The 23,728-nt window shown below is 32.1% G+C and overlaps 3 protein-coding genes across 4 annotated transcripts; 2 read left to right on the top strand and 1 right to left on the bottom strand.

The window, feature by feature from the left end:
* On the top strand, positions 5,315–7,292 carry LOC104729387 (1-aminocyclopropane-1-carboxylate synthase 8). Its single transcript, XM_010448324.1, has 4 exons — positions 5,315–5,594; positions 5,703–5,834; positions 5,945–6,105; positions 6,199–7,292. Exons 1-4 carry the CDS (start codon positions 5,448–5,450, stop codon positions 7,166–7,168), a joined length of 1,410 nt encoding a protein of 469 aa, XP_010446626.1. The 5' UTR covers positions 5,315–5,447; the 3' UTR covers positions 7,169–7,292.
* On the bottom strand, positions 11,179–12,617 carry LOC104729386 (transcription factor RAX3). The gene is made up of 3 exons (XM_010448323.2): positions 12,382–12,617; positions 12,127–12,256; positions 11,179–12,022 (listed from the first exon to the last, which is right to left on the bottom strand). Exons 1-3 carry the CDS (start codon positions 12,515–12,517, stop codon positions 11,368–11,370), a joined length of 921 nt encoding a protein of 306 aa, XP_010446625.1. The 5' UTR covers positions 12,518–12,617; the 3' UTR covers positions 11,179–11,367.
* Positions 14,466–15,781, top strand: LOC104729384 (galactinol synthase 5). Of its 2 annotated transcripts, none has more exons than XM_010448322.1 (4): positions 14,466–14,798; positions 14,932–15,253; positions 15,378–15,478; positions 15,563–15,781. In XM_010448322.1, exons 1-4 carry the CDS (start codon positions 14,466–14,468, stop codon positions 15,779–15,781), a joined length of 975 nt encoding a protein of 324 aa, XP_010446624.1. The 2 variants fall into 2 exon arrangements, with proteins under 2 accessions (XP_010446624.1, XP_010446623.1); XM_010448321.1 differs by having other exon boundaries at positions 14,932–15,255; positions 15,344–15,478.

The following is a 23,728-nucleotide window of genomic DNA, read 5'->3' as shown; positions in this document are numbered from 1 at the left end:
CAATCTTTATTTACCTATTAACAAACTAGAAAATGACATAATAGATAGATTTGTCAATCACCTTCAACTAAGAAACAAGAGGGAATGGGCGACATATACGTTTAAGGAGTGGAGCCACAATATTAGCCCAAATCTAAATGCCACAAACCTAACATTCTCATTGTGATGTTGCGTCTCTTTATTACCATTATCATATTGTAACTGTATAGCCTTCCTAGGGGCGGAGTTAGATTGTTTTCTTTTAGCTTTTTGGGTTAATTTTTTTACTGAGTTTTTTTTTTTTCGTTTTACCGTTTAGTGAGTGTTTCCAAAAATTTAGTGAGTCATTATTGACACAAATAAAGATATAATTAGGGAAGACTTTGTAATTTTATTTCAGACAGAGAAAAAGAAGAAAAAAAGTAAAAAGTAAGTTGATTAAAAATATGATAATGTTAGGACATCGGTTTCAAATCTGGCACTCCCATACACAAACAAGCCCCCCACGCACGCACACGCACCTACGTAACGTCTCCACTCTCCACCATAAATTAATCTCTCTTTCTCCAACTATTTCATCACACATTGCTGTACACCATTAATATCTTTGTTGACATTTTAAATTTCATCGTTCAGTCTAATTTAATTCTCTATGTCCCAATTTGATATATGTCCTCCATGGCAAAGTTTCCATTTTAACAATACGTAGAGAAATATAAAAATTTTGATTTTCTTTTTAAACGAGTACAAATTACATCGTAGAGAAACTAAGTTACTCAAGTTAATATTGTTATTTTTTTGAGAAACAGCTTCTTCATATATTTTGTTTAAGTAACAACAGATCAACATATTACGAGTTTTAGTAATTTTATGTATAAGCTGAATGACAAGACGTTATTATATATACAAAGACTTTATAATTTGTATTAGATCATATGGATAATAAACTTATTTGTATTAGATCATATGGATAATATACGGATAAAGTTGACGACACAATATATGTACGTGCGTAACTTTCGTTGACTTCGACAATGTAGGTATAGATAGTCATAGACCAAGTATGCAACTTGTTGTTAACAACACACAAGAAGGACACATCAACGCCTAATTAATCACTACACAAACATGTAAGCTTCCAAGAAATCACGGTTTTATTTGTGAATCATTATCATTCCGTGTACAATTTGCGTAGTGTTTCATTTCCTCCAACTTGTACGGACATTAAATAACTCAACTTTAAAACCTCACATGTCTAGTTTCTTTTGGACAATAAGATCCCTCAATTATTCAAATCTAAAATAAATCTCCAGACCTAATTAATAGTTCAAGAATAGACGCATATTTGTAATTCTCTAGGATTTGTAGTTCTCATATTTACAATGGGGAAAACAAAAAAAATGCGTCTCAGAGAAATTGATTTTTTGACTTCAACCAAAACAATGACCATTTTTATTCAACGTTACCAATTACTACTGTCATAAGAGTCAAATGTACGACATATATAATTGGATAACATTTGAATTTTTTGTCACAATGAAAAGATATCGATCGAGCTGTTTTTTGTTTTTATTTAGAAAGGAGGAAGAGACAAAAGAAGTAATGTAAAGTTGAAGGTGGATGGGATGAAGAAGGGGTCCTACGATATGGAGGAGGTGAAGCAAACTGGTCCATAGAGTGTCTCTCCTAGGAATTTCTTGAGGATCGGAGCAACGTGAACGTCACGTTAGTTGTCACTCAATTTGAATCGTACCCAGATAGATTGTTAAAATAATAATTCTTATATACATTGGTAATACTATAAAACCCACTCCATGGAAATTCACATCGTGCCTATTAATTTTGTATAAATTTGTAGACACAAAATGATATATGACACTGTGGGACATATATACGTTTGGGCTTTCACGTGCTCATTCTCTTACATCCTTGATCATTTGTTTCTTAAAATTTGGATCATTCTCACTCTAAATCAATTTCTTAAACAAGTACATTTTGTTGCTCACAATTTCTATCAAAATCGCTACACTAATAAACTCTAATTTGAGTACTATGAAATATGTCATTTTGCACAAAAGTAAAACCAATCTCCACAGATCAATTTCTTTTTATCGTTACACTAACGCATTCAAAATTTATGAGTCATTTAACTTTATATTTGTTTGTTCGTTTTTCTCCTCTAAAAAAAACATTAAATAAAATCTAACACAATCTTTAAATTGTGGAAAATGGAGATCATCTCAATGACTACTTTTTAATTTATTTAACGACTAGTATATGCTTTGGGATTTGCACTCCTTTTGGAATTATACATCAGCTTGTCTTTACTTAGTGTTGTTAAGCTTAAAGGTCACAAAGTGCATCAAAGAATCAGATCAAAGCAAGGTCGTGTCGGAAGATATACATATGGACCCATTTTTGTTGCATCTCAAGAAAATATAAGGACCCTATTATAATCCTTCGGTGTTCCTTTGTTAATTCTGGTCGACCTTTTGTTATTTACTACTATGTGCATCAGTGCATGCATAAGAAAATATATCAAAACTGGTTAATTTTAAGAAGAAAGGAAAAAATATCCATATTATAGTGATTTGGTTTGAAAAATGTTACGGTATCTCAAGCTGAAGAATATTGTCTGGCAAGCTATTAATTCTGACCATGGTTTGACTAAATCCACCTATAAATCAATGAATATCAAACTAAACATACATATATTTGGTAATTTCGGTCGTCCAAATCGTACAAGAGCATTGAATAACATAGTCAAAAGTTTGTCGCCAAATAACTATTAAAAATCTATAAATCATGAAGGTCAAAAAGTGAGAGAACGAAGCAACTCTGAAAATTCGTATCGGAAAAGTTGAGAACAAGGAAAAAAAAAAACTAGAGGACTTCCACTTCCAGCAACTAGATAAGATATTTAGTGTTTACATTAAACAAGAAGTATTAGGCGGATAAAAATATACATACACATGCATACCACTCTCTCTATATGGTAACTAAATAACTTCTCATACGTATATTTATACAAAGCTTTCGGAAAAGTCAGGTGACTCTGAGCTGTTTCTCACATTTATTCCCTTTATCTTTATATGTATATTGTTTACTTACTTTTTCGTTCGTGTAAGGTTATTTAATCCATGAAAATAGTAGTCTTTTTTCGGAAAAGAATAATATACTCGCTAAGAAAGAAAAACCATAAGAAGTTAGCCTACTTTGATGTTTTGGTCTAAAATTAATAAGGTGTGGTGATCACAATGAATGCTTACAATGGGACACTCATTAATCAGGGAGCTATAAACTAAGGGCGCGTTTACTGGACGGCCGGTTTAGTAAGTTGTTGAACAATAATAACTGTTGTTCATTTGTATTTTTCTCATTATTATTTTTTAACATTTTACCAGGTGGCAATCGTTGAGCCGACATGTGTTTAAAGTTTATAAACTGAAAAAACATGTTAGTTTATGTGATTCGGTATCATAAAATGGATACATTTTTCAGTTTTGGGAAATACAAATTGAGAATGAGAAATGAAAGAATGAGTATGAATTTTCACACCTCAAAAAAAAAGGAGAAGTTAATTAATACTATTGGTTCGATGTCAACCAGTATTTTTTATTTTGCCTAAAATAGGTACTTAAGAATTAATATTTTTGAGTGAGTGGTCATCATTATGCAGAAAGAAAAAAAAACACAAGAATTGAACTTGGTAATGTTATGTTCCGACACGTTTCCGGCGAGAACTAACTATTTCCTTCGTTCAAAGATTTCATCTCTTCCTTGTTCCCATTAGTTTATTAAAACGTTCTATACACGTCATCAAGCATATGCATGGTAATATAATCTGGTTAGAGATTTTTTTTTTCTTCGAATAAAATTAGAGAAAATCTTATTTTGGAGTTAGCTGTTTCATCTTTTTCATACGATTATACGTTTGATGAATAAATAAAGCATATGCGTATTAAAATGGTCGTGTGGGGGGATGTGTTAATATGAAAAAATTAAATTAATACGAACAACAAAAGAAGCAAAATCTATGTAAAATATAAACAAAACATAAGTAAAAAAAGAAGCAAAATTTATGTAAAATATAAACAAAATAGAAGTAAAAAAAAAGTAAAATCTATGTAAAATATAAACAAAACGTAAGTAAAATATATTGATGTATACTCCCTCTGTTTCATAATAAGTGTCATTTTGACACTTTACACACAAATTAAGAAAACATATTTAAATATCTCTTATACCCTTAAAATTGATATTGACTCTTGATATTCTTCAATGAATATGAGGTTAAAGTTGGAAATTTATGCTTAATATTACATTGAAAATCTAAAATGACACTTAATTTGAAACAAAAAAATCAGGCCAAAATGACACTCTTTGTGAAACAGAGGGAGTACAAAATAGAATAATATATTGATGTATACAAAATAGAATAGCGATTATGTAACAACTCACACAACACCTTGACTACCACATAGTTCTAATATTTCTTAGTATCCCTGATTTATGTATAAACTAAACATACTACGGTAAGCAATTATTAATTTACAATAAAAAAAATTAACAATACACTAAACGATTTTTAAAACTTTTATCATGCCAACTCATCTTTTCACTATTGTCCAAAACCGTATAAAGAAAAATGTCGAAACAGGGAAGTTTAGTTCTACATGGAGTTAAATTGTGTTGCTAATACTCTTACTCAGAGAAGACTATTAGGTGATAGAGAAATGAAAATACAGCCGACACAGTTCTACAACATGTTTAGATGATCGAGCAGCGTGGTGGACCAACATTACAATTAACACGGTCCAAAGAGTCCCCAATTGTAACAATGACAACGATTTCACTATTCCATTTTTCCAATCTTAATTATTATTTTTATTTTATTGCCGATATAGTTTTAGTTAGTATTTTGTTTTTCTTAATTATTTCTCTGTGGGTCGCATTATATCCCATTTACATGGAGATTTCCTGTCGGTATGGCATCTCATTACTGTTCCTCCCTTTATACTACTCAATACTCTTATTTACTAACCAAAATTATTATAATATTATCTGATAGTGGTAAGTAAAATAACTTTGAACTCACGTAATCCAAAACTCCTCAAGCTCGATCATAAGCTCTTGAAGTTGAGCTCATCTGAGAGTGTTTGAGGGTCGGTGTGGACGGAAACGCGTGAATTGATTAAAATTCTTAATTAATTAAATACAAAATAATTGAATTAAAATAATCCAATATCTGACTGGTCAAATTCCTGTCGTGGGCTAGCATGAAAACTATATAAACACCCACACATGCCTAGAGACCTCTCGATCTTAGCTTACCTACAAACATCACTCACAAAACCAATCAAACACAACACCTTTTATTCTCTCTCAAAATCTTGATTTTCATATCTATTTTTCTCTCTCTCTTTCTCGACTTTGTACACCTACTCCCTAGAGCTAAATTAAACAAAATGGGTATCTTGTCAAAGAAAGCTACTTGTAACACACATGGCCAAGATTCTTCTTATTTTTTGGGTTGGGAAGAGTATGAGAAGAATCCTTACGACGAGATCAAGAACCCAGACGGCATTATCCAAATGGGTCTCGCAGAAAATCAGGTATGTAATTATATAATTACACTAATCATTAAATGAATACATTCGATAATGTATATAGTATCAAGTATATATATCTTACGGTCTTACTCTTACTTGTTTATCTTGCAGTTATCTTTCGATCTCATTGAATCATGGCTTGCTAAGAACCCGGACGCAGCAAATTTCCAAAGAGAAGGCCAATCTATTTTTCGGGAGTTAGCTCTCTTTCAAGATTATCATGGCCTTCCTTCCTTCAAGAATGTAAGATTATCCGGGCCCGAAATATTTATTGAAAACGATCAGACAATTAATTATTATCATGTTTAATGATAGTTTACTAAACCGGATTGTTTTGTCTTAAATATTTTCAGGCTATGGCGGATTTTATGTCGGAAAATAGAGGAAACCGAGTTTCTTTCGATCCAAAAAAGCTTGTCCTCACCGCTGGTGCTACTCCGGCTAACGAAACTCTCATGTTCTGTCTCGCTGATCGTGGAGATGCTTTTTTGATCCCTACGCCATATTATCCAGGGTTAGTTAACTTTTTGTCAAACCCTTGCTTCATTGACAAGTAACAAAAAAACTTACGCTAACTAAAATACTTTTATTTATTATTAAAATGCAGATTTGATAGGGATTTGAAATGGAGAACCGAAGCTGAGATTGTACCGATCCAGTGTACGAGTGCAAACGGATTCCGCATCACAAAATCTGCACTTGAAGAAGCCTACGAGCAAGCCCAAAAGCTTAACCTAAAAGTGAAAGGAGTCCTTATAACCAACCCATCTAACCCGTTGGGTACTACAACTACCCGAACCGAACTAAACCATCTTTTGGACTTCATCTCACGTAAGAAGATACATTTGATAAGTGATGAGATCTACTCGGGTACCGTTTTTGCTTCTCCCGGATTCATTAGCGTAATGGAGGTCCTCAAGGACAGAAAGCTCGAAAACACCGATGTTTTTAACCGAGTCCACATCGTGTACAGTTTGTCTAAAGATCTAGGCCTACCTGGTTTTCGCGTTGGCGTGATTTACTCCAACGATGACATTGTTGTCTCTGCAGCGACAAAAATGTCCAGTTTCGGTCTAATCTCTTCCCAAACACAATACCTCTTGTCCGCATTATTATCCGACAAAAACTTCACCAAAAACTACCTCGAAGAGAACCAGATCCGTCTCAAGAACCGACACAAGAAGCTTGTATCGGGTCTAGAGGCAGTTGGGATCGATTGTCTCAAGAGCAACGCCGGACTCTTCTGTTGGGTCGACATGAGACACCTATTGAAATCAAACACGTTCGAAGCTGAGATTGAACTATGGAAAAAGATCGTTTATGAGGTAAAGCTCAATATCTCTCCTGGTTCTTCGTGCCATTGCAACGAACCGGGTTGGTTTAGGGTTTGTTTCGCGAATATGAGCGAAGATACATTAAAGGTTGCGTTGGATAGATTGAAGGAGTTTGTTGATGGACCGTCGTCTACTACAAGAAGTCAAAGTGAACATCTAAGACTAAAGAATTTAAGGAAGATGAAAGTCTCTAATTGGGTTTTCCGGCTATCGTTTCACGACCGTGAACCCGAGGAACGATAGTCTGGTTTTTTTTCCTTTTTTAATAATTTAAGTGTAATAAGTATATGCTTTTTGTCATTATTTAAGGGTGATTGTTCGTCAAATATAATTTTTTCTTTTAATCAGAATTTTATGGTTTAGTATAGTTTTAAGGGGGGAAAAGTTCACTCAGTCCGTACGTGAAAACGGATAATGCAGAAGAAACTTATAATGATCTTTAAAAAGAAACTTATTTGTCAATATCTTTGTTTCAAATTTACGTAAAAAAGGTGCTACGTGTGATTTGCCGGCGACATTTCTGGTTGAGAAGCCGTAATTTGGGTCCGGCCAATAAATCCGCTCATTAATTATTATGTAATTAATTATATAACCTACTTCTTAGCACTATAGTAGTAGTAGACTATGTTCACATTTGCTAATCCTTTTGAAACAACTATAGGGGAATTCCTTTATTACTCTAGTTGACAAAAGAGATACAAATTGTTAATAATGATTCTCTCGAATCGCTTTAATTGGTTTCGAAGTGATCGATTTCGTTTAAATGACTTGTAAGTCAACGAAACCTACCATTGAAGTCAAAAGATGAACCCAACTTATATACACTCACAGCCACGTTAACATATCTACACACAGGTGTGTGGCGATCTGTTTTTATCGTGTAACTTCGAAATTATTTCCAATAATAAACTGTCGATTCATATAGAAACTAAGAAAGATGAATTAAATGTGAATTATCAAAATTAGGAGAGGAAATATATTAGTATTTGGAAGTAATCCAAAAAGTATATAGAGCATTCACATTTTCATTTTATAATCTTTAAACTTAAAAGTTAACTTAAAGTATTACAGTAAAATGTTTGGTGGCACCAATAAGACCAACCTCAACTAACTACTTTCTCTAATCAGAAACTAAATCTCTGCCCTGATGTTAGAGTAGTATATTTTAAATAATTTCAACAGTTATTTAATTGGGTCTAACGTCATTGGCGTGTACTTTACATGAGTCATGTGTGTGTGTATTCAGCTAGCGTGGGAATTAATATATTTGGTATAAAAGGGGTGAAAAACTTATAAACGACTTGTGGACTGGTCTACTATGTAATCAACATGAGAAATTAAAAAATAGTTTTTTTTTTCTTTTCAATTCACATGACTGTTCCTACTTAAATAAGAAAATAATACCTGAGCAATTGGTGAATATTATACCAAATACAAGTGATCCTAGAAAGGAAATTCTAAATATTAGTTTTTAACATCCCCGTATTTATATAATCGTTATGACTCCAACGGTAAATAATGCAAAGAGCCAAATAAAAATGAAATTAATAAAAGATGGATGTCTTCAAGAGGTAGTTGTCAAATGTCAAAGTGTCATGTGGGTTGCACATGGCAAAAGAAACACAGAGAACATCTGCTGAGATTTTCTGATTGGTCAGTTCGCAAATATATTCCACCATTTTATAAATATTCGACGGACCAACCTTGTAATATATAAATGTTTGTCGTATACTTCTCATTGGTGTTGCTCTGTTATGTTCGTGTCCATCTACGCATCCGGGGGCCACATGCCCATGGGCCTTGTTTGCTGCCACGTTTCTTCAAGTTGCGAATGTATACGAAATTACGAATGTTTTTTCTTTTCTTTCTTTGTTTTTTACGAATGTTACTGTTTTTTCCCGAAAAGAGATTTGACGATTTTACTATTTCATATTCTATCTTCGTATTGTATTTATTGTATATATGTTTTGGAAACCCTTGTATACTAATGAAAACAGGCACAAGAGCTTATTCCAAGAAACTACAGACGGTTGTAACTGTGTTCCGTAATTTTACCTTGTTTTTCAGCAATGTTGATTGTTATGCCTTGATTAAAATCAAACTAAAACCGAAATCTAAATCCAATTTTATATATTATAGGCACGTAAAGAACATTGGGCAGACAACAAATTTCATAGTCACACCTTTGTGTTGGAGACTAATGACATTGTTGTCTTTGTGGAATAGTATATGTTTAGATGTTTGGAACTTTGAGGACAATGACATTATGTTTTTTTTCAAAGAGCTTTAAGCTTTTTAGGTTTAGGGGATTTCTCTACATTCTCAACATTTTAAGTATTTTTGGCTCGATATTATATTAGTCTCAAAGTTTGGGTTTGATGTAACATCTGTTGATATATATGTAATTACACTGCACATGTGCCCAATTTAATCTCGCATATATTGGTCACTGGTAAGTTGAAATTATGTTGTAATAAGGGATGCACTCAAAAAGTATATATATCTTTTTTAGATAGAAAAATATATTTTGTATCCATATTCCATCAAATGTTCGCATGGCATGAAGACATTCAAAGTTGTTTATAATTCAAAGACAAAAGGCCGAAAGCAATTGTTGTCTCCAACACAAAAGTTTACCTTTATTCATCTTTTCAAATAAAGATTCGATCTTCTTTCTTGGTGAATATGATGACCATCATTTTTGGGATTTTCTCGTCTTTTATTCTTTCATTCTCATCAACATCTAATAATTTGCCATATGTGATGTGGCATACAAATACAATAGTAGTATTTTCCCGTTGATCTACCCAGAGATCGTAACGCTTACACAGTTATACTTATTTGGTAAAGCTAGTGGATGAGCCTAGTCTCTCAGTTTCAGTTTCCCACATTATAACAAAGATGGGCCAATGGAGAAGTGTTAGGGCCTAAAAGCCCATGAAATATATATAGCCTTCACTATGGTGAAGTTTGAGCCTTTTTATAAACTTCTTTTGTCTGCGACTAAACTTTACCCATTTCATAATAAACTTTTAAATCCAAAAGGTTTCAATGGTACATTACATACACGAAGGTCTATATTTTGTGGGTGTGACCAAGTCGATGCGCAAGTTGCTATATGCGGAAAGAAGTAAGCGAAACCAGAAGCATGTGATATTTTTTATTTGTCTTCTTTGGCGATAAAAGCAAATTGGTGGAAAAATTGTAATTGATTAGTTGGGTATACGTCCATTTCAAGCATTGCATCATCATTGTTCACACTTCATGCACTTAAATCACATGTATGTTTCATGGGAATTTGTGTGTAGTTTTGTAACAAAACGATATATGGACAGAAAGTATACATGGTGGAAAACATCATCTAAGAGAAATTTATATATAGCAACTGATAATAATAACCTGGACATAATTTATTGGTAAGTAAGATAATGTTCTTCGTTTTGGTCTTTGGTCCGAAAATAAATTATTGGGCCAAAGTCTAAAAACTTATGAGATAACCCAACAATATTCGACTTAACAAACCGATTAGCTCGAGTATTTTACAATAATATCAACCACATGGTACATAAATCTGTTACCGACAAAAATCATAAATTGTAATAGGCGTTAGTGTAACGACAGTAAGTAAACATTTAACAAATAATTAAAAGTGATAAGGATTTGACTTTTGTTACAAACTACAAATATGATGACGAGCTAAACTAGCGTTCATATGAAAATTATAAAATTTACATATTTATGTTTTAGATCCAACGACTCCCCCAAATAAAGTTGAAAACTATGTGTTGACACTTTGGGGATACATCACACTATTGTTTCACAAAGAGATTTTATCAATTGGTCAACTGCTTTTTGACTTTAATTATGGTATTTTATGATTTTCTATTGGTTTCCTACTCACTACTTACTACTATATACGCAAAATAATAGTATCATGATTATATGATTGAAGCTAACATAACAACGCCAAATACTATAATTCATGGAGTTATTATTAATTATCAAAACTATCCATATTATTTATGTATGTCGTCTAATACGTCTATGATTAACTAGACTAATGATGAACATCTTTGCAAAACTATTTGTGATCTTTAATTATTAGGTCTGATTCCTGATGTTTAACTCCAAGTCCTAGGATTCCCATTCTTTCAGCATCGCTCTTTATTACGACTTACGAGAGCATAAAGGCACCTTTTCGCATAAATAATGACCAACGATAAGTGAAATCAAACATTAAAAATAAAGAAATATAATAAAACGATACTATATCATTTATTCAAAGCAATAAACTTTCTGTAATACACTTCTAGGGTTTTGGTTCTTTTACGCCTTCAATAATCAAGAGATAACACACACACACACACAAAAAAACATGATCCAACCTAAGTACAGTGGCATCATATATGTATCTAATAAAGATCTAATATAATCAAAATCATCTACTCAATATCGTATAGAGGATAATCAACGAAGGAGCTAATATCATGATCCAAGTAGTTGTTGTTCAGCATCTCGGTTCCATGAAGCCCGATTGCTTGTGTGTTGATGTTGTTGGCTATCTCATTGAATAGCTCAGCTTGGAGATTCTCAAACCCGGTCATAAAGAACATATCGCGTTGATCACTTTGATTGACGGAGTAGTTGGACATCTGCAAAGAGGAATTAATACCGGTGCTACTACTACTACTACTACTCATGGAGTTCAATGATGGGGATGAATGATGATGATGATATGATGAAGCAGCTGCGTCATGATCAATATCAAACAAAACCTTGTTTGGTTCCCAAGAAAATGATTCCAATATCGGATTCTTGATCATGTTTTGTTCTTCCATGGCGAAGGATGTTATTGATGGATCCACCACCTGATCATACAATGTTTGGTTCGGTTTAGTGTTCTCGCCATGAAACATCTGGCTCTGATTTTGACTCGATGATGATGATGATGTTGTTCCACGCTCGAATTTGACATCAAGTTGTTGATGAAATGCTTTTCCTTGCTTGCTCAATAGCTTCTTCTTCAGCCTCGTGTTCCAATAGTTTTTGATATCATTGTCTGTTCTTCCCGGTAATTGTGAAGCAATAATAGACCACCTTCATCAACAAAATTTTAAAATAACAACACCAATTATTTTTTTCTGATCATAAAATTTGAAATAACATGTTATAGTGATAAGAAGGAAATTTAGATAATAAACCTGCTCCCAATAGTAATGTAAAGGCTGCAGATGATGTAATCTTCTTCATCGGTGAAGCCTCCATGCTTCAAGTTAGGCCTCAAGTAATTAAGCCATCTCAAACGACAACTCTTCCCGCACCTCTTAATCCCTTTCATCAATATGTAAAATTCTTAGTATTATATATCAAAACTATATATATATATATATATATATATATATATATATATATGTGAAAAATTAAAATCTAACAAATGAATTTCAAAGGATATATACCAATTCTCTGAGGGAGGGAAATCCAATTGTTGCCGGTGCCGTGTTTTTCGATGTAAGACTTAAGCACGGCGTCTTCCTCCGGCGACCATGGCCCTTTCTTCACCGCCGTCTTGTCGCAGCACGGTGCTCTTCCCATTATCTTTTTGATCTTTCACTTTTGAATTTTTGGATAGATTGTTTATTTCGCTTCCTCTCAATCTTGTTCTCTAGGTATTTTATCTTCTATAGTCTCTCTCTATCTATATATTATATATATGAGAAACTTAGCTTAGTGAACAATATTGACAAGTGGGTTTCTGTCTGTACGTATATGTATGTATGTAGACTATGTATATGGTGAGAAATAGGCATGATATCATCAGTAGAAGAATCAGTCTCCTAACATGCAAATAAATGTGAATATATGACTAAGAAATATTTTAATGATGCAAATTTTACAAAAGTAATACTAATATTTTATAAATATTTCTAGACTGAAAAGAGAGGAAATATAATAAAGAGACAAGAAATGGTTTTGTTGTTTGTCCGTGTGGTTCATTCAGCTTATAGGGTTTAGGACAAAATTACCTATTCATCTTTTTTTGGACTACGTTTTCTCATTATGTAATTATGGATTTATATTGAAAGTTGAAACCATCATATATAATCTTCTAGATGGAAAAGCATATGGCTGACTTGACCTGAGACTGAGAGACTGAGATCAACCCAGAGAATTAGTCCTGAAATTTTGAAAATAAAAAGAAGATTACGTTCTTTCTTTATTCCAGTTTACAAAAAGTAATTGGTTTACAAGAAAAAGAAAAAAGTACGAGAAAATATATTTTTAAAAAATGTCTAATGAAAACACCTTTTGTCAACACGTTAACGAGGAATCGGTCTTCTTGGTACGACGAGTATTTTAACGTCAGTTTAAATTTATATATACAATATGTTTGAGACTATCAGTTATATGTTAGTGTTACACCTTTGCCTAGAAAACAAAAAAAAAATTATGTGTTAAACCCACAAAAAGAGTGTTAATTAGTATAATTAATAGTATAGATAATCTCAAGCACTCTCTCTCATACATAAAATTATATTCTTTCAGTAATTAAAATAAAAATAAAAATGATTTACAATTGCAATAAAAATCAATCTAGTTTTGGAAGCCGAAAAACGAAATTATTATCAATTTGATTATGTCTACTCTCAACATATGAAAATGAATAAGACAAATTAAGCAGGTTAAACTTTTGAATTGTTGACTTCATTATTTAAAAAAATCTTTTTACTAGTCCACGAGACAATTCTCGGATAAGGTCTTTAAGACCATATCAATACTTTTATTTATAAATTTAACGATTGATAAAAGAATGCTCATTGATTTTTCTTCATTCTCAAAGGAAATCGAAACTTGATTAGGTGGATAACTGTGTTACGTAATAATCAAATCCTCTTCGTACTGAAAAAAAAAAACTAATAATATCACATTCCTAATATCGTTGACAAAAAGATCTCAGCTTTCGAAAAAGTCTTTTAAGTCACGGTCTATTTTGAAAGCCCAGCCCATATTGTTATACGCCTGACCAATTAATGAGCCCAAACGGTCTATTTATAAAGCCCAGCCCATATTGTTATACGCCGGACCATTAATGAGCCCAAAAAGGCGATATCCACGCACTAAGATAAAGCAATTAATAACAGTTGCCATACATACACTGTTGGCCAAAAACAATTTACACAAAAAGACTAAAAATATTCATAACGAATAATTCGATAAGGCAATGTATTCCATATACGTAGAAACTTCAATGCACCGATTTAATGCATATGCGGAAATATATATGATGAATTATACGCATTTCCATAATTGTTACAATTTTAGATTCATTTTTCTTTATCTTCTTCGCTTTTTATCTTGGTAGATAATCATTCCCTTCAAAGAGAATATTTTTGGTAATTAATTCTCCTTCTCGATTTAATTCTCCCATTCTCTCTCGCTCCCTTATATATAACACGATAGGGTTGTCTTGTCTCCATATCACTTACAATCTTTTAAACACTCTCTAAAGAAACTAATCTCCTTTTTAATAATATTGTTTGAGATGTCCCAAATGACGATGAACGTCGAGAAGAAGATCGGAGCTGACGTGACTGTGATCCCTGAAGATGGGAAAAGGGCTTATGTCACTTTCCTTGCTGGTAACAAAGACTACTGGATGGGTGTGGTTGGTCTAGCCAAAGGACTTCGCAAGGTGAAATCGGCTTATCCTCTTGTTGTGGCGATTCTCCCTGACGTGCCTGAGGAACACCGTCAAATCCTGGTGGCTCAAGGATGCATTATCCGTGAGATCGAACCGGTCTATCCGCCGGAAAACAAAGAAGGTTATTCCATGGCGTATTATGTTATCAACTACTCCAAGCTTCGTATTTGGGAGGTAATTATCTTACTTCATATATATATAAAAACATGATAACGCCTATTATCACGTGTCGAATAATACTAGTAAGATTTGTGCCATATATATATATATTACTAACGACTTATAAACATATATATGCTATATGCAGTTTGTTGAGTATGAGAAGATGATATATCTAGATGGGGACATACAAGTGTTCAGAAACATCGATCATCTGTTCGATACTCCTCGTGGCTACTTGTATGCCGTCAAAGATTGCTTTTGCGAGGTTTCTTGGACCAAATCTCCTCAATACAAGATCGGTTACTGCCAACAGTCGCCTGAAAAAGTGACATGGCCTGTCGAAAGCCTCGGTGCTCCACCTCCGGCATATTTCAATGCCGGTATGTTGATTTTTGAACCAAATCTCGTCACTTACGAAGATCTTCTTCGTGTTGTTCAACTCACTACCCCAACTCTTTTTGCTGAACAGGTACGATATTTTTTCTTTATTTTTTTCATTATTTGATTTGAGTTTTTAATACTATACAATTCTAATATAAATTTATTGTTTTTGGTAGGATTTTCTGAATATGTACTTCAAAGACATATACAAACCAATCCCTTCGACCTACAACCTCATATTGGCTATGCTTTGGCGTCATCCAGAACACGTTGACCTTGACCAAATCAGTGTTGTTCATTATTGTGCTAATGTAAGTTTTATTTTTTTTTCTTTACGTATATGTAAAAATATATTCCTAGTTATTAAATTTGTATATTTCTATTCAATTTAATAGGGTTCAAAGCCTTGGAAATACGATGAGGCTCAAGAACACATGGAGCGAGAAGACATCAAAATGTTGGTCAAAAAATGGTGGGATATTTATGAAGATTCGAGTTTAGATTACAAGAACTTTGGCGAGAGTGAGTCTAAGCTGAATCAGACCACTGCCCCATTGGCTTCCAAGGACCCTGCTGGCGATGTGCTAACGAACCTTGCCCCCTCCGCCGCTTAACCAAATCTTTTTATGTGGAGGCCCTATAATCTATATCTACGCAATATCTTTTTTGGTTTTTTAAGGGTTTAGCTATATATAATTTTATCATAATTATATAGCAAACTCGTTTAAGTTTTGTTGTTTGAGTTTAGAGTGGTGTGGTCTTGTGTTTTTGTTTTGACTTTTTTTTTTTTTTGTCAATGTCGGCCTTGACCACCCTTTATCTCTCTTTTTTTATAATCAATAATAAGAATGCTCTTTTGGCTTTCATTCTCTTCTATTCGTTCCTTTCTTTTTTGCAAAACAGCATAATATACACATGTAAGTAGAAAACTTAAGTTTGGTATAAGTGATAATGTGTATAAATTAACAATCGATGTAATATAGAACAAGTTTTGTGTTGGTTAAACGGAAAGAATGCCTATGAACACCAATGCATAAAAGCCGCAGTAAATATAATATTTCCATTGATACGTATAACATTACAATTAGCAAGTTACCTGATACATTAAAATCTCACTATTAATGATTTGGATCAAAGTAATATACTTATATGTTAAATAAAGAAATCGAGTTTATACGGTAGTTGTTGCAAAAGCCTTTAAGGAATTTTTTTAAAGTTCTTGCGAATTTCCTAAACAACATGATCTTAACACTTTTTTTTTTTTTTTGACCTCACATGATCTTAACACTTAAGGACATTTTCTTTTAATTAATTTCATTTAAGCTTTGAATTTTTCCGATTCTAAAACTATCCGATCTCTACCAATATGGTAAGAAAATAATAACTAAGAGATTAATATTCATATCCAAAATTTAAGGCTCCGTCAAATATGTAAATCTATTTATGAGTCTCGCTCCCTCCGTTATCCAATTTTAGAGTTTATATGGAAACTATATATCTCATAATATCAATTAGCTTGTTTTGCAAACTCATACGATTCTGCCAAATATTCAAACTGCAAACTTTATGGACCAAATTTTTGAGAAGTAACTCTTGAAATCTCGTTATTTGATTTTATCTTTACCTGGGCTGCACTTATACCCATGGGCCTCATAATGCTGCCTTTTATTTTAACTAAACCATTTCACATTTGAGGCATAAAACAAATCTCCTAACTCCTTAAATGCCGCCAGGAAAAAATTACTGTATTTGAGTAGCTAAAGAATATAAAAAAAAAAAAAAAAGAACTGCAATAAAAATATGATAGTGACCGTTAATTCAAAAGATGAGAACAAAAATCAACGTCACGCGAGTCAGGTCAGGACCCAGATATCTTCGAGATCTTTCAGCTGCGAAAAGACAAAACTGCACTATGAGTTTCTGAAGCATATGGTCCCCTGCTCACCTTGGGGACATTTTGGTCATCTCAACGCTGCAAAGTTCCTCTTCCTCCTAATCATCATCAGATATTGCTTTATCTGATGGGCTTTGTCCGTTTCATTATTTTTTCAATTTCTTTATAAATTTTAATAACCACACAAATGCAGATTAATGGTAATTATAACCACGTATCTAAAAACAACATATAAGTCTCATAGTGTGATTTACAAAAAATAAATGGACTACGAGTATTTTTATCTTAAAAATCATGAAAATTACTTTCCAAAAAAACAAATAAATATATATTTTTAAAATAATTAGTTTGCAAATAATAACTTTTCCTAAAACAAATTAAAACATTTAAATACGTGAGAAACAAAACAAAAACAAAAAGAGAAAGTTGTTTAATCATATATTATGAGGGGGCCTATGTAAGACTTGACGAACAAAAATTGTGATACCTAACTAAAATGGTAAGACCTCACAATGATGATAATAGACTATTACAAGGACGAAGACACGAAGAGACACACCGACTTTATTTTGGCCGACTCGATAGCGAAAAGAAAGGTCATCGTGTTTCTCTTTCCTCGCCTTTTCTAACTTTCTTTTCTCACAACCACACACACACTAATGTATAAAACTATATCTATACGTATTTGTTTGGTATACAAAGATTGCATCATGGCTTGCGTTTACAAGTCTTAGTCCCCCATAGTCACTAATCCACTAACGTGACTCACTCTTTTCCCTAAATGTATGTATGTGTGTATTTTGAACCCCAACGATTTCAAAATCTTATACGTTTTAACTGAATAATTGATTTCGAACAAACTTTTACAAGTGTAGAATATTAGTTTCTTTCTTTCTTTCTTTCTTTCTTTCTTTCGAATCAGCGTAATGTAGGATACCCCATTAGGTAAGAGAAAAGACAATGAATCATTGTTATGTGCAATCAGTGTGATGTTGTCATCATTTTGTGAGATACATATGAAATTTTGGAAATTTTCTTAATGGAAGTTTCGCTGAAAAGAAATCATGTAAAACCTAAAAAAATGTCGGAGTCTAAAAAAAACGTATGTAAGGAGTTTTGTATTCTGGTCACACTTCCTTGCACATTAGGCATGCTTAGGTAGTTTCGTATCGTATGTTTAGTTACATATATAGATACAGATATATATGTAAATTATTCGTAAGAGTAGACTTTTGTTGTCAAAGGGCTCAATGATTCGTGTCTTTACAAAGTCAAGATCTCGATGTGATTGGAAGAATATTTACTTATATATTCCTATTAATCATGCAGTTTTCTTTATCCTATGAATTAATGTGATTAGTCATTTAAATAATCAAATTCCCTTTCTTTTTCCCCAATATGATTCAATTATTCGAGCCCGTTTACATTATCGGGTAATATTCGTTACGTGCTTTTTAGTTTCGAACCTGCGAATAGTTTGATAATAATTCCTCATAAAAAGACAAGAATAATCTGTTTTAGATGCTTTATTTTAATCAGAAATAAAAATTAAGCTAATTAAGAAAAGAGTAGTTGTATGGTTTATAAAGTTCATTAAGCGTGCAAACTATTATATAATAACACGAATATAGTATGAATATGATATAGCCTTTAATTAATTAGCACACGCTTATGACATGATATACAGTTAGAATCAATTTCGTTCGATCGATGATAATCTTCTTAATATGTATTGATAACAATGAAATATTCTTTTTGACATTCTAAAAAATCATTATAGAAAAAAAAAAAATCCCCATCCCTAATTCCAATAATTTCGGCATATAATTCTCAAGTACATATTCTTGATTAACTAAGATTAAAACTAGACCGTCAATTTTGGTGGCTTTGTTTAAAAACCTTAACAGACGGCTCCTTTTTTGTGTGTGTCCATTATTATTACCCGAAATTGAGTGGAAATTTGAAATGGGATTATAACAAATAAAGAAGCATCATCCATGATTTGACTTATGCATAGTTTATATAATAATGAAAAAGGAAAAAAAACAAAAAAAAAGAAGAAAAGGAACAAAATAAAAGACATGAAAAGCAACATGTCTGGTTGGCCGTAGAGCCGGAGATATGACAAAAAAAAGAATCAGACAATTCTTCTATCATTCATCCAACTTAGTCCCTCTTTTACTGTACATAATTATTACTCCCTCCGTTTCAAAATATAAGATGTTTTGAGTAAAACACGCATATTAAGAAATGACCACATTAAAAAAGTTTAACCAATCACAAACAAGACTGCATAATATAAAGTATTAAACTAATCTAAAATTAACATAGAAACTTGAAAACATCCTATATTATGAAACAGAAAAACTTCTCAAAACATCTTATATTATGAAACGGAGGGAGTATTATTTTCCAAAATATAAAATAATTTTTTTGATTAAACTTCTCCTTTTTTTTTTTCTTGTTTTCGGATAAAACATCCTCCCACTGGCTTCTCGATTTGTTTAACCAAGTCAGAAATTTAGGACATGTTTTCCACGCTTTTTAACGTAACAATAAGTTTATATCGTATACTAGTTGTATTTATTTGTCATTTCTCAGTTTTCATATTTCATTTCACTGAAAAAATTTAAAACATACAATTTTATTATAAAAATTATCCAGTCGTATTAGACAACAAATTAACAACTTATTTTTCATCAAACAAATGGTTCTACAAAATCAGAACGATATCAAGCTAACTGAACAAAATCCAAACACATACACTAACACATTAGTTGACATTTTCTTAATACACAAATATTAAATTAGTTAAAAAGGATAGAAAGACAAAAAAGAACCAAATTAAACCGGATTGGATCAACCCAATAAATAAAACTAAATGTACGGCCGCGCGTAATGTAAATAATGTGGGGTGGGGGCTGAATCGGAATTAGATACTCTTATCATACCAAATCATTGAAGGGACCTACATGTCTGAAACTGACACGTGTCGGACCTAACAGACAATGATACTGTTTTCAAAGTTTTCGTATAATTGGTTTCTTTCTTGTGTCGTGTGTGGATAAGTCTGTGTGTGTGAGAAGAGAGATGATCGCATGATGGATGGATGGTGCCTAAAGTGTTGATGACATGAGAACCACCACTAATCTTTTTTTTTCCTACCATCTATCTATATTCCAATTTTCTTATTACTACTTTTGTTCTTCACCGCACCAATTATACGACTTTTTATTTATTTATCATTATGTATTTTTGGTTGTGGATGAGGTTGTTTTGTTTTCTATCGATGGATTAGTAGTCTAAACCTAATTTTTTAATCGTCTTCCAATCATCTAAACCATCCCAAAAGGTATTACGAATTTGGGGTCACACCGTTGTTTTACATTATTTTTTTTATGTTCAAATACTTTATTTTTTTTACCTTTTGTCTTTATTCTTCCCCTCTCTTTTTCACGCACTTTTTATTGGTTTTAATTTCCCCCACCCTTTTCAGAAGTCAATGTTTATCTATATTCCTCTCATTTATTTTTAAAAAAAACCGTGTTATTATGGACTTAAAATGCCGACATATTCTTTATAAGATAGTAAAAAATAGTATAAACTGGTATCTACAAAAGTTTGGTATATTACTGTAATTGTACTACCATCTTTTTTTTTTTTATCAAAACAAAATATGCTGCTACGTAACCACTTGTTTCAGTAACGATTATGGTAATCACACCAAAACTGCTAAGATAAATTATTCAGAAAAAAAATCTAGTAAAATCTTCTCTTTGAATCTGACCTTTTTTCCACGCTCTATCTTTTTGTCATGTAATGTGATTATTTTGATATGATTACGCGTCATGGAACACACGCTCCAGAAAACTATAAATTTGTGATAATATTTTAAATTCAAACACAAAACCAAAAAAATTATCATGACGTCTCTTGTTACTGGAAGATCGCCTAAATGACTGATTATTTAAATTATCAGATCAATATATACAATTACTATTTTGTCTTCTCGTTCTTGCTTTGAGTTTGAATAGTCTAGATATCGGGTCTTTAATTGAAAAATAACTTGATTTAATCATGAGTCGTGATTTTTCCTGTGTTGACGCTCGAGTAGGTCTTAAATACAACACTAGGACTATTAAATTATACTACATGAAATTATAAATTACATGTGTCGTCTCGTCGTGTTAATGAGTTTGCCACACCTTTCTCCTTAGGAGACTGGTCTTGCCGTCGGGGACCAAAAAAGAAATACAATATATAAATTATGTGTATATAGGCCAAATTATTTTCAACATTTGCAGTTTGTCAGATGGTTAAAAGTAATCGTAAATTGGAATCACATGTCTGTATCTTCGCCACATTCTCAGAACTATATATGTTCTAAAGTTTCAATTATTTTTGTTCCAAACGACAAAATTGACCCTTTAAATAAAGTCAGAAAGATTTTTTTTGTAATTGACGATTGCAATCTTTTTAGTCAAAAGACACCAGCAAAAATTATACTTCAGGAAATTGCAGTTCTAACTTAATTCTGATGCCTTGACGATTCTAGCTTGATCTTGCAAATTGTCGGATTATTCGGATATTAGTCTACACCGATCAAAGTAAACCAAACTAATAACTGTGTCGTAAAAGCGATTTTAACCAAATTGTGACTTTGTCCACTTCTCCTTCGCAGCCACGCTTATATTAATTTGCACAATATGGGTAACCTAACTTTGTTGGAAAGTGCCAAAGCCAATAAAACGTTCCACGTCGACCTTTCTAGTTAAGTCCCTCAACAATCTTTATTATATCTGTTTGACGTATCATATGCCACCACCGGCATGAATGATTATCAATCTTCTTATTCCACCCGTTTCTATTTTCATACCATTCACAATATTTGATACTCCTTCCGTTTCAAAATATAGGATGTTTTAAGCAAAACACCAGATTAAAAAGACTTTACTTTTAATAAGTTCAACCAATCAGAAACAATACTGCATAATATAAAATACTAAACTAATCTAAAAGTTGCATTGAAATTTAAAAACATCCTATATTATGAAACAACAAACTTCTCTAAAACATCTTATATTTTGAAACGGAGGGAGTATAAAATAATATAACTCAATATACAAAGATTCCTTCGTTAACACTGAATTCTGTGAAATAATGAATGAATTCTGTTTTTTTTTCTAGCTATTTTCTATTTAAAATATGTAAAAATAGAGACGATATGTCGATATCTATCATGTAAAATTTTTATGCGATCGCGTGAAATTTTTTAGTTCATGACATTTTTGTCTGTTCACAAGTTATCTCATACTTATACATTTTCTACTTACATGTTTTTTTTTTGGTAGAATTTTCTACTTACATGTTAATTAATAAAAACAGATTATTAATAAAAATGCGGTGCAAATAAAATAGTTAGAAATCATTGAATGAATAAGTCCCAACACAATCTGGCCAGATCAAGAGAACTGAACCTAAAACAAGAAAGTGGAGATCACACAATCCATAACCCAAATAATAATATATACAAGAATGCAGAATATAAAAAGAAGTTAGAAGAGATTATTTAAAAAAACAAAAAAGAAAAAAAAAAACCAATGTGTAGTGTGAGGAGGTTGAAGATTGGTAGGCAAGCTGACATGTTACCCATATCTGCCTTCCTCAAGCAAAGCATGGAGTGGGAGACAATTCATGTGGTCTCTTATTTAAAGTCCCCTCTTAATCACTTCTCTAATTACTACTAGTACTGTCTTACTTTTTTCTTCTTCTTCTCTGTCTCTTAACTATATTGACACTATGTTGGAATAGATAGCCAATAGAGGTAAATTGAAAATTAAAATCTACCTCTTAAAAAAAGTCGTAAAGGTATAATTTGATTATTAACTAAAACTGGTTTTTTTTAAGCAAGTCTTCAGTTCAGTTCAATTAATTATGTTTCGGGGTATATTACAAGAATATCTGCACTTGAGTGAATAATTTTACAAAATATTTATCAGAGAACATATCAACTTTGAAGGTGGGCATGGGAAGGATATAGAATCGTTTCATCATGTGCTGTAATTGTAACTTTTTGTTGTTGTTGTAACTGTAACAAATACTTAAAACAATGTATTAATGGTATTTAAAAAAAAAACGCTTATGAGGAAAATGAAAAATATCAATCCGAAGTAACTAGCCACCGATAAATCAAAATTTTTGGAGAGACTCAATTTTTTTTTATATTTATATTACATTTGTTTTAATTATAATATATTAGTATTGCATTTTTCCGTTAAATTATATAAAGATTAACCGGGTTTCGCTACCTTTGATTTTTTTTTTTGTTTAAAGAAACCAATAGTATAATTTTTAAACCACATCAATCAAATAATGTGACAAAACAAGTATATTCTAAGAGGGAATAAATTTGAATACAATAGATATTACTGAAAAAAAATTGAAGTGGGAAGAATAGTTGCAAGTGGGGTGCTCATTTGGTCAACCTTTGTAAGTGAGAAAATTAAAAGGAGAGAGAATTTGTGCCATCATAATTTCCCACATTCTTTTTTTTTTTTCTTTTCAAAAATTCTATTGAAAAAAATACTAAGCAAAAATAAATCCAATCCTTTGATTAATTCTAATTATTAGCCACCCACCCACCCACCCATAAAAAAATAAATAATTT

Source organism: Camelina sativa, chromosome 12, assembly GCF_000633955.1.
Source record: "Camelina sativa cultivar DH55 chromosome 12, Cs, whole genome shotgun sequence".
Lineage (NCBI taxonomy): Eukaryota > Viridiplantae > Streptophyta > Magnoliopsida > Brassicales > Brassicaceae > Camelina > Camelina sativa.
The sequence above is the reverse complement of the archived record's forward strand: the minus strand, read 5'-3'. Positions and strand labels throughout refer to the sequence as shown.